This window comes from Populus nigra, chromosome 4 (genome assembly GCF_951802175.1).
Source record: "Populus nigra chromosome 4, ddPopNigr1.1, whole genome shotgun sequence".
In the NCBI taxonomy this organism is placed as follows: Eukaryota; Viridiplantae; Streptophyta; class Magnoliopsida; order Malpighiales; family Salicaceae; genus Populus; species Populus nigra.
The window spans coordinates 10790552-10802926 of record NC_084855.1 but is presented as its reverse complement, the minus strand read 5'-3'; the positions used below and the strand labels follow the sequence as shown (position 1 = coordinate 10802926).

Sequence of the window (12375 nt, the reverse complement as noted above, 5' to 3'; positions counted from 1 at the left end):
AAAAACAGTAACACAAAAGGTGACCAACAACAAAGGGAGAAGCACCTACAAATCAAATTAACCAATAATAAAAGTAGTTGTTAGTAATAATACAAAGAAAATAAACGATAATTAAGCAGTCCACTAAATTCCAAAGTAATTTCACATCAAGCATGGCATCTTTGTGCCATGGAATTGAAAAAGTGGCAGCTTAATTTTCAATTTAGTAGGACATCGATGATAAATAGTTGACTGGGTGGAAAAAAAGAAAAAAAAACATTGATAATAGACTTACCTTGCCCGTTGAGGACGAACGAAAGGAATTCAATTGTCAGCTTAAAATTCTAAGAAACACGTAAAGAGCTGGAAGTGTAAGCCGTAACCAAATGCAAGTCTTTAGCTTTAGAGCCATCAAATCCAATTCGAGATCTACATATCTCAAAGATGGCTAGCGTGTCTTGAAGGATGTAGAAGACATGACATACACTTATTATAAGAGAAGAAAACCCTACAAAACCACAAAGCAATTGAGATGAGTCAAAAACACTCAAAGATTACCCTTTCATGGAGAAGACAATTACAAAAACCTTGAAGTCACAAATCATAAAGATCTCACACCAGACCTTCTCCTTGGAAAATTAACATGTTATTTTTTTCAAATTTTAGTTCCCATCAACCAAGCCCCACTTCTCCTAAAACCATCCATCAGATCTTGACTATCAATTCAGCACCCAGAGGATAGAAAGATCATCAAAATTCTCTTTTTCTAGATTTTTTTTGGTTTAATCTAGTCAAGTACTAAGGAAGGCCTTTTGATCTAGCGTAATTCTCACCAATCCCCTCCACAATGTTACTGGTTTGATCTAGAATTTTATGGGCACCTTAAAAGACGAAGAAGATTGTTTGAGAGAGTTGTAGATAAAATATTAGGTAAATGAGAGAATAAATTAATTACGAAAGAGAAAGAAAGACTTGATTTTTTTAAATCTGTTTTAGAGGTTGCCATGAGGGTGCTAGAAAATGATTAGATGTAAAAAAACAAGTATTAAAAGTCTCAATATTAGCATCTTTACAACAAATCAAGATGCTTTTGAAGAGGATTCACATACCGTAAAATTCTATAAAATTATAATAATGTTATTTTCAAAGTATAAAGGTGAAAATTGCACAAAACCCAAACATTAATAAAATTTCAGGAGTGTTGTTTTTACAATGAAGAAATGAAGAAACTCATATTGTGTCTGTGAAACAATATTTCCTTTAGTAGTTTCTTATATGATAATAAGATAAAAGAGAGAAATAGTATATTTGATTTTAGGCTGAGTGACTTTTCTTGGAAGATGGTAGAGAAAGATATTTTTTTTTTAAAAAAAAGGTTTTATAATGTTATTTAAACAATAAATGGATGAACGAGGAGGATAGGAATAAAAAGAATGATGGTAAATAAATTAAGTATAAAGTGATAAATAGATCGAGTATATATAAAAAAAGATTTTGTAAAAAAAACAAAATAAAACACAAAACAATGAATGAATAAAGATAAGAAAAAAAATAATGGTGAGGTCAAATATAAATAATTTTTTAAAAAATATTTTGTCCTAATGAAAATTTAAAAAATTATAAAATAGTAAATGAATGAATGAAAATAAAAACAAAAAAATGATGATAAATAGATGAAATATAAAGAAATATTATTTTTAAAAAAATTACAAATTTGACAATACTACAATCACCGTAAAGAATTGAATTAAATTACAAATCTGTGATTTCTACAGTTGATTGCTACAACGAAAGTGAGTTTCCCCTTAGTATATTATATAATAATTATTATCAAGTAAAAAGGTAACATCTTCACCTCCATGGAAAAAAAAAAACCATGTATTTTTATTTGTCCTCATCTTCTATATATAAAGGCAAAAGCTCCTTCGTACCTAACTACATTCAAATAAATAGAGATGAATTTTCATCCATGCAACTGTGATTGTAATATTGTATTATATATTAAAAAACTTGGGGTGGTAACATTGTTTATATTAACATTGAATCACCTTAAGTTTTTTTTTTTCATTAGAATTCTCCTTTTTTTTAATTGGGTCCTTCAAACTTTTTTTACCACCTCATTTCTTTATTTTGTTTTTGCTTTCACATCTTTTTTTTTTATTGGATCCTTTAATTTTTTTTATATGTGTTTTTATTATTGGATCATTTTTTTTTATTTAACGATTGTAGTTCGGTTTTATAAAATTAATCCTCAACAAACCATGAAATGTTATTTGAACTTATGAACATGTGAGATTTAAAAAATATTAAAAAATTAATGAAAATGAAACATAAGAGAAATACATAATTCATTATGGGTTGCAATAATGAACAACAATGTTTTTTTTTCTTTTTTCTTTATTCTTTTTTTAAGATATTTTCTTGTCACTTGATTTTTTTTATTCTCAATTTAATCATTTCATATTAAATTAATTTAGAATTGAGTTTATATAAGGCTCTCACAATGTTAAAAATAGATTTTAATATTGAATTAATTCTTAATTTGACAAAATAAAATTTAATTTTGTAAAATTTCAAATATTCCATTTCAAATTGAAATAAATATTCATTATTTTTTTCCCTTCCCCACTCAATTTTTAATTGAAATCAACATGTTTGTTATCATTTATAAACACATATAATTTTTAATTTATTTTATTAAATGCACATATAATCTTTTTAATTTTAATTTTAATTTTTTTTTCTTGATGATTGAAAAACGTTAACAATGCCCACATTGTTTTTTGGCGTTGTGAAAACAAAAAAAGCTTCATCCCGCAGCCCAAGAAATCTAACAAGTAGGCATTGACTTATATTGGTAATTTTGGTCTTCTGCGTCCCTCGACTTTAACTAGCATTAATTGAGTCCAAATAATGCACTAACAGGAAATGCATTCGATTCCAGTTCCATTTTCGTTCTGTTAAAAAGTTCGATACAAAGAATTTCCCTTAGCTACTACATTAGTTACTGCCATATCTTAAAAAATTCCTAAGAAAACATGGTTTGCTCAAGGAGGCTTCACAACGTGGTAAAGTATCAAATATAGATATATAAACCCAGAACTACAATACCAACATGTGCACGTGGAGAAGGTCATGCCAAGTCCCATTACAAATGCTTTATCAAGTGGCTTGGATGTCTTAGCTTGTCTTCGAGCCCATACCGTGTCAAATGGATTAGCTTTCTGCCATTAACTTGCAACAAAAAATTACCCACTTGAATTACTATGAAGTAAATTAACTTGGAGGAGAGAGTGTTTTTTCAACAATTCTCTTGATGATGGTGGTGGTGGTGTCGTGTTTGTTAGAACTTTGAAGAAATAAAGAGGATTGGAAGAAAAAAAGAAGAACACATGTCGACTCATTCTTTTGGACGCTTTTTTGGGGGCCTTAAGCCGGCAAATTAAGGGGAATTTTGTTTGTTTCTCTTTTATATCCCACTATTCAACCTTCTATAAACCCCACCGCTTAAAGAGAGTGAAAGTTGATATAAAGTGGCACTCACTCTTATAATCGTCACCCTTTTTGACTTCTACTAGCTTTTTCTAGCTCCTTTTATAATTCAAATGGAACCAAAAAGACCGACCACCGACTCATCATATTGCCATCTTAATTTGGATTTCTTTTTAAAAGAAATTAGCACAATAAATGTAAATACTCGGCAGAATATCATTGTTTCAAAAAAAATTGATAAAGTAATACAGTTTGATAATGTCACGCTTTAAAAATACGATATTTATCTGAAGCGCGACATGTTCAAACTCCAATCTTTTGCCTCAACTGGTTGATTGGTTGGATCCAATTATATTAACCAGTCGACCATTTCACATAAAACCATAATTTTATTAAGTTTTTCTTTCAAATATGTTTTATGAGTCAAAATTGTTTTTGTCTAACTTGTAAACTAAAAAATAGACTTCAATTAAAATCTCAAAAATTATTTTTACAGGAGTTTTTGGAGGCTACTTTTTTTATATTTGTGATTGCGTCGCTACACAGACCGTCAAATCTTTAAATATAAAAAATCTCGCTGAAGCCCTCTAGTTTTGTAAGTTTTTTTATTTTTCTTATTATTTTTGGAATCAATCGTCTAGTTTCACTTACCATTATGAATTGATCAATCGGTTAAGTTATAAATAGTATAACTTGACCATGTCATACTTTAGAAAACAAGACAGGTATGACATGGTCAAACTGTCGCTATTCTAAAGTATGACAATTATCTTATTGCTCTTAGAAATAACAATATTTAGGAAATATAACGTTTCAGAAACATGACATAATCAAACCATGCTATTTCACCAAAACTTTTTGCTCCTATATGAATTCATAATTTTTTTTAAAAAAATTTGTGTGCTAATTGCCTAATTTATCCTCTCATTTTCTCAACCACAAAGGTAGCCAACCAACCAACCCAATTTGTCTTGGTCACTGTAAAGCCTACAGTTTTTGTGACGAGTTTGGCTGATTAGATGAGATTAACGATAAGAAACATCATAAAATAGTGAATGGATAAAAAGGATATATCATAAGAACTCATTTCATTTTTTTTATGTGTATGGTGAAAAGTTACACTTGAAGTGGACAAATCCTTTTAAATGAGCAAGGAATCAGAGGTACTTCTCTTAGGATCTTACGATCAACTTGGGTGGTATAAACTCTCTATGACAACATTGCATCATAATGTGATCATGAAAAAACAAAAAAAAATAAAAATAGATGATTAACTCAGTTAAAGAAGTCTGTGCCTAATCTTCTTGGTATTGATAGAATCAAGGCCTGGAGTAGATAGTTAATGATGCAATATATATCATGGATAAAAACTATGATTCTCAATCCCTAAGAATACACCACTAAATTGTAAAGAAATTGGAAAAGAAAACTGTGATATTTTTTGAAAAGTTTAAAATTCAATAAACGAAAAAAAATATCAAACTAATTGTTTATATAAAATTTAAAAATAACATAACCAAAACGAATCTAAATCTAAGTAAGAAAAGTAATTAAAATTTAAAATTAACAAGAAAAATAATTAAAATAGCAAAAATAGCATATTTCAAGTCTAATTTAAGGGTCTTCCAAACGTTACATTTAATTCTCTTTTCTATAAAACTATACTTGTAGAATTATCTGATAAAATTTGAGTCTAATCTAACGGTTACATCTAAATTTATAACTATTTTTGTTAGTTTGTGTGTTTGACTTATCTAAGCTTATTTATAGGCTTCTTTGCTAGCTTTATATTATTTATATATTCTACAAATATATCTATAACACATTTTATATTAATCCCCTCCATATGTAAAAGACTCTAGATATAATGGCTCGTAATCATAATAAAGATGGTATTGGAAAACATTAAAGGTTCTAGAATATCCATATATCTAGCATATTTATAATATAAGCATTGTAATTAATCTTTTTTAGTGTAAGAAGCGTATTTCTTCCATTAAAAATTATCATACAGCTGGATGAAAAGTCTCTCTTTGCATAGAAAAATCATTATCATATCTCATTCTTTAAATACTTTAGCTCGATGGTGTCTATTGATTGCTTTCTTATATTTGGCATTGGTTTTTAATAATTTTAGCCTCATATCATCCAATGTAAACAACAATGTTATATGCAACACCCTTGTAAACTGGTATGAGATCAAAGATACTTAGGACATTGCAAATACACAATTTTTTTTTATCCCTAGTGATATTAAACATATTTCACCCGGGATTTGATATTAAATATATTAAACAATTTTTTTAAAAAAATTGCAAAATGTTGCCAATTTAATTCTGGTCTATGCGTTTTTTTAACCAATAATTTTGTTTTTCTAGGCAAGTTGGAGTGGGAGACCGAAAGGCAGAGATTAAATACAATTTTAATAACTGAAGTAAAGAAAAAAAAGAGAGATTAATTACGATCAATTTTATGAATTTAAAAAGTAAAATTGCTCGTATCACCAATGCTGGGTTTCAAGGGTACTTGATGCAATGCTAACGTTAGTACTATCAATAGTAATTAACTGGTAATTATCAAACCCGCGTTTCTACGGGGTAGAATAATTTTATTGAAAAAAAAATTAAATATAAAAGCTTTTCAAATGTTTTTTTCTTATAAAAGAAAATTTAATAATAAATCAGAATTTTTATGTATGTATTTAATTAAATATATTGAGAACTATCTATGCTAATAAATATAAAGAAAAAAACAACGCGTTAATGTATCTATTCAACTCATCTCGTTGTAAGTTGATTAATTTTTTTTTAATACAAAATAATTAATGTATAGGTATTATTAGCATATTTTTTGACATAAAATAAAAAATATAATCATGAATAAAAAAAATTGATGCTTACATATAATAAATTTTAGTAAAGATCATATCCATTAATAAAAATATAAAAAATCTTAATCTAATTTTTGACATAACAGGAAAAAAAAACAGTGTTTCAATTGCTACAGTGAAACTTTTTTTTGGATATTTTTTTAAGTATAAACAATTGGCAAAATTTTTAATTATATAATTTCTACATGAAATTATTATTTTCTTTTATTATATGTATAATTAGATAATATAATTTCAATCTATAATATCTATCTATCTATATATATCTATCTATATATATATATATATATATATATATATATATATGTTTTTATTAGTGTATTCACATTTAATAATTTAACCAGCATAAATACTTCATTAAAAACAAATTCTAGACTACCGAAATGTTCTACTTCGATGGCTGAGGGGGGCTCCTGATATGAAGTCATGTGTTGGAATTCGAACTACACTCCCGCATGATTTTCATAGGGATCATTCAAAAACATTTTTTTCTTCTTAAAACAAAATTCCAAAAATAATACAGGGATTTCAAATCAACTAACAAATTGAGAACAATCTCACGGTTTATTTTAGCATCCTATAGAAATGACAGTGCCTGGTGAATCACGTAACTTAACAAGGAAGGTACAGTCATTCGCTTTAGTATCTGTCAAGTAATCAGGCTCGAATGCGGGTTTTTTTTTTAAAAAAAAAAAACAATAAGACAGTTGTTTTGGTAAATTAACATGGGTTATAAATGAAATTAAAAAATAACATAATTTTAAAACAATTGCGAATTTGGATATTGGTTTTGTAACGACTGCTATTTTCAATAGCAGTTGCTTACTCACAAATCAAATACGCATGTATTATACAAATTAATTAATATATACATAAATTAATATAAAAATTTATGAAGATTTAATAACTACAATATGATATTCAAGACTCAATAGTCAAGAAATAAAACACAGAAATAAGATGATGTAACATAAAAGAAAGAAAATGAAAGAAAAAGTAGAGACAAAAAAATAAGTCGTAGAGGATATATTAAAACCCTGTTTTTTACATACCCAATACCGTTCGAAAAGTCTTGATTAGACTATTCTAACAATATCATAAAAGATTACTAAATAAAATCATAATTAGTTAGTAATTTTATTTTGAGTTAAAGTACTTTAGGATTTGGTTAACCCCAAACAAAACTATTAGCTAACTACGATCTCGTTTGATGGTATTTTATAGTGCGATAAAAATTCTTTTATTAAATTTTTTTAATGATATTGAGTGTGTAAAAAACAGAGTCTTAGTATGTTTATAGTAATCCATTCTTTCTTTCTATTATTTTTTTCTTTTATTTCTCTCTCAGATCATATCTTATGCTATATCCCCTCATTTTTTCTCTTATATCTCCTCTTATTTCATGATTATTTAATCTTGAATATCATAACTTGACCGTCGTATCTTAATAGAATTTTATATTAATTTATATACATGTAAATTAATTATTTCTTGAGTTAACAATCATTATTTTCAATAGCCTTATTTATGGAATCAATATTCAAAATCACGGTTAAGTTAAAACCGTATTCTTTTTCAAATACTTTTCTATTATGTTATTTTCCCCGTGCTTTTACCGACTGTGCTAAAATGATAAAATACCCCATGAATGCATGCTTTTTGGCAGAGTTTATGGCGCCATGGTTTAGCAGTTCTTTGTGAGCATGCATGCAACCACCTGTTGTCTATCTTAACCATCTGTCTCATGGACTCATTCTTATGCCCTGCCAATTTCTATAGCCAATAAGTTATTTAGCAATCCTAAGTTAAACACCCTATTTTCATGCTTCATTAACTTTAATTACGTCACCTTTTTTATGCAAGTTGAAAAATGCATTCCCTGCACTCCAAGTTATACACATCAAAAAATGGAATCGAACCACCACCATTTCATTCCCATATAAAAACCCAAAAGATACGCCATCCATGGCAATGACAGTCTTGCGGCGAGCATGATCGAAGGTCACAACATCTCTTATAACATTCTCAGGGAAGAGCTTGAGAATTATACCACGAGTCTCTTCATAGATCAAACCACTGATACGCTTGACTCCACCCCTACGAGCAAGACAACATATCACAGGCTTTGTGATATCTAGAATGTTATCACGAACATGCTTGGCTCCTCCTTTTCCTAGACCGTCGCCTCCCTTTCCACATCCGTACATTTTTCTTCAGTTAATGAGAAGATCTGTAGGGAAAACCCAAGAAAAAACTAGTTACCATTAAAATATATGAGAAATTGAAATAATTTTGAGGTGGGGTTGACATAAATTTTTTTATACTTTCTGGAGTCAGTTTGGAGGGGATGGCATAATTGTTAGGCAACCATTGATTATGATTTCATTAGGTTTCTATGTTGTTATAGATCTCGGTTTCGAGTTAAAGTGGGTCGTGGCTATTTGTTTTTTTTAAATAAAACAGAATTGATGGCAAACTTGCAATACTTAATTTAAGGGTTTTATTATTATTAAATGAAAAACAATGAAATCATATAAATAATCACATAATTTTTGTTGAATTTTTTTAGTGATTATATTAAGTATTAACGTGTATATTAAGTTTATGATATAAAATGTAATTTTTCAAATTATAATAAGTATTTAAAAATGAAGTCAAACTTAAAAATACTTATGGTAATTTTTGGATAACCAAGACCGGTCCAATATACCGTCAGCTTAATATTACATAAAAAGATAGAAATATCGCTTAAAAAAATTCATATTTTTACACACATGCTCCTGGGTCACCCGGTCTTATTTTATTTTCTAGAGTCTCGCAACAAACACTTGCAATACCTTCATATTTTTTATGCATCGCGTAAAAAAAAAAAATGATCCGCAGCAAAACGCGGCACTGCTGCCTAGTGCCAAGCTAAGCGGCTTACTCCTTGTGTAAAAAAAAAGGGAAAAAGAGATTTTTTCACTTTTCCTCTCAATCATCTTTCGGATTAGATTTGGAAAGTTATTAAATGTAAATCAGATGCAGTTTCAAGGCTATTCAAGTGATTAACTAAATGCCATCCCTCCTTCCCACCCTCTCTGGTAATAGTTCAGCAGATCTGTTAAGAAAAAGCTTGAGACTGTTTCAGACAGAGACAGAGAAGCAGCAAGAAAATGCTGAGAGAGAGAGGAAAGAAGAAAAGAAAAGAATTATCATGAAATGTAACAGTTCCATAGGCAGAATTTATCAATAAATTACAAAAAAAAAAAAAAAAAAGAGGTTAAATAAAGGTCTATGATCAAACTTTCTCCGAAAATGACTATTTTCAAGTTAAGAAAATGACCTGTGAAACAGCTGGAACTTTGAATAGAAACAGCCATCAGTAGTTACAACGACGCGTAGCACTTCATCAAAACAAAAATAAACACTAAGAATAACAAAACCCAGAATTTGTAACACTAAATTATAAGAAAAAGAACAGCTTAGTTTATGTAAAAACTATTCAGTTCCCTCCATTCGTGGATGCTGATTTAACTCATCATCAGTTCGTTACAGAAACAGAACTGGAAGACAGTACAGAATAAAATAAAATGAATCACTGTAAGAAATAGTCTTGAGATTAACAAGAACCATGTAACTCAATTGACCCAAGCAAATTTGCATAGTTTTAGATCCTGCAAAAACGTAAAAGTAGTAAAAAACTTCTTCCTTTTTTGGATCAAACCCGTTTCTTGTGTAGCCATACTAAGATTAAGCAAGATATTCACCGTTTGACGTAGTTAACAAATTCTGCATCAGACACAGCAGAGAGCTGATCAAGTTGGCTAATATCATCATCATCAACGGGAGCCGGAAGATTAAGATCTATGAAACCCCAATTATTGTCTCCAATCTTTGTGGAACTTCTCGCAGGAGTACTTGAAGAAGCTGCTACACCGATTAAATGAGATCTTTTGTGGCCACCAAGAGCTTGCCCGGATGAAAATACTCTAAAACAATATGGACATTCATGTGTTTTCTTCTCTGGCAAAGAAGTAGAAGCACCTGCATTTTCTGTTCGCTCCAATTTTGGTTCGTTACTTTGTGTATAAACCTTGAGTTTCTTGTGACTTGCTCTATGCCCACCTAACGCTTGATAAGATTTAAACACCTTGTTGCATGTTTCACATTTGTACTTTCCTCTAGTTTTTGTCTTGCAAGATTTGAACTCATCAGAATCGTCTGTTTCAGCTTCTGCTAATTCCTCTTCAAGTTCCTGTTCTTCTTCTTGATTCTCCTGTTCTTTTCTCTTCCATTTGTCTCTTGAAAGCATCACAAGACAGAAAGCGACATCTTCTTCTGTTGTAGTGCCAGAAATTGAACTCACCGGTTCGGGTTCATGACCCCACGATGACTCGGCTGCTGCCTTAATAGTGCCCATTTTCTTGAATTCAAGCTTCTTTATTATGATGTTGTTCTCTTGCTCTTGCCTGGGTCTTTGTTGATGATATTGATGATGATGCTCTAACAAGCTCTTAGTCCTCTTGGATCTTCTTCTTGTAGGATTCTTTGATGACTCGGTCTCACTTTCTCTATCTTGAAGAACAACAGAACCAGCATCAACAGCTGCAAAAGAGAACTCGGGATCTACCAAGCGAGTACATCTTTTTGGGTTATCTCTTAGCCCATAAAAAACAGCCTTCTCTTCTTCTTCTTGTCCTTCTTCCGCTTCTTCCTCTGAAGATGAAGTTGATTCAGTATCTTCACTAACTTCAATATCTGGGAATTGATCTTCTAGTTTTGGAGGAATTGGAAGATTCAACATGTGAGACCTCATATGACCACCTAAAGCTCTGCCATTAGAGAAACTTTTGAAGCACAATTTGCACTTGTGCTTCTCCATTAACTTGAAAACAGAGCAAAAGAAACAGAGATAAAAAAACAGAGAGATTTTCCTTCTTTGTGAAAAAGTTTGTGACTTGAGGAGTTTTGTTTTTCTATAGGGGAAAGAGTTCCAAAGAAGTTGAGAGAAAGAGTGGAAACTAAAAGGAGTAGGTGACAAGCATTCCTCCACCAAGAGAGATATATACAAAGAAAAAAAAGAAAGATCGAAATGTCTTTTTTTTCAATTAATTTGTTTTTGATTTTTTGAGAGGAGTAATTGATTTTCTTCAAAGCGTTATAAATTAAAAAAAATTAAATACACCGTAATTAAAGCTTTTGCACGAAGGGATAGAAAGAGGGACATGTAACATGCCAGGCTTGCCCGTTTCTGAATTTATTCCCAACCATTCTTCTTTGAACCTTCACCTCTCGTCTCTTTCCTAACTTGCCCTTTCTACCTAATATTATTCAAAATGGAAAAATAATTTGTTACAGTCTACAATGGGGAACAAAAGAAACAAAAATGATATTTTCATAAATTTTTTCTTGGTCGTGAACTTCAATTTCTCTAATTTTATATCTAAAATCCTCACTTTCTTACATACACAAATTTAAAAAAAAAAAGAAAAACTTTGCATTTTCATCGAAGATGTTGTAAGAATCCATGTTTTGAGTTTCTATAGCAATATACAGACTCGATGTAGGTTCTAGAGATACAAGAAGCAAACCATAGTTCTGTCCAAAATACTATGAAGAAGGGTTTGGGTTAACAAATTATTTAAGAATTAAGAACTGAAATGGGAAACAAAGTGGTCCAAAATTAGATTTATGTTACTTTCAACTCTGGAAATGAATTAATGGCAGTTAATGGCAATTTAGGATTTTAGAAAAAGAAGGCTACCGTAATAAATCGGCAAATTACTTGTACCGGTCAAGAAAATTGCTTATTTTGTTTTAACGATGAGACATAATAATATATGACCCCATTATCTTTAACACGCTCGCGCTGTGATATTTGAAATGTAACAGGCGAACATGATCCAATCGAATTAAGACCCTTCACGAATAAATTTCTTCATAACATCACCAAATCCCACATTTAATAATTCAGATAGTGTGGTATGATCACTAGGTTTGGTAATTAAATCCAATAAATACTGAATTGAAAT

The 12375-nt window shown here is 29.9% G+C and overlaps 1 protein-coding gene across 1 annotated transcript; it reads right to left on the bottom strand.

Moving 5' to 3' along the window:
• Nucleotides 1–9777: 9777 nt before the first annotated feature.
• LOC133691682 (zinc finger protein ZAT9-like) lies at nt 9778–11803 on the bottom strand. The gene is made up of 2 exons (XM_062112287.1): nt 10111–11803; nt 9778–10017 (listed from the first exon to the last, which is right to left on the bottom strand). The coding sequence occupies exons 1-2, from the start codon at nt 11223–11225 to the stop codon at nt 10011–10013; spliced, it is 1122 nt and encodes a 373-aa protein (XP_061968271.1). The 5' UTR covers nt 11226–11803; the 3' UTR covers nt 9778–10010.
• Between the last annotated feature and the right edge of the window lie 572 nt (nt 11804–12375).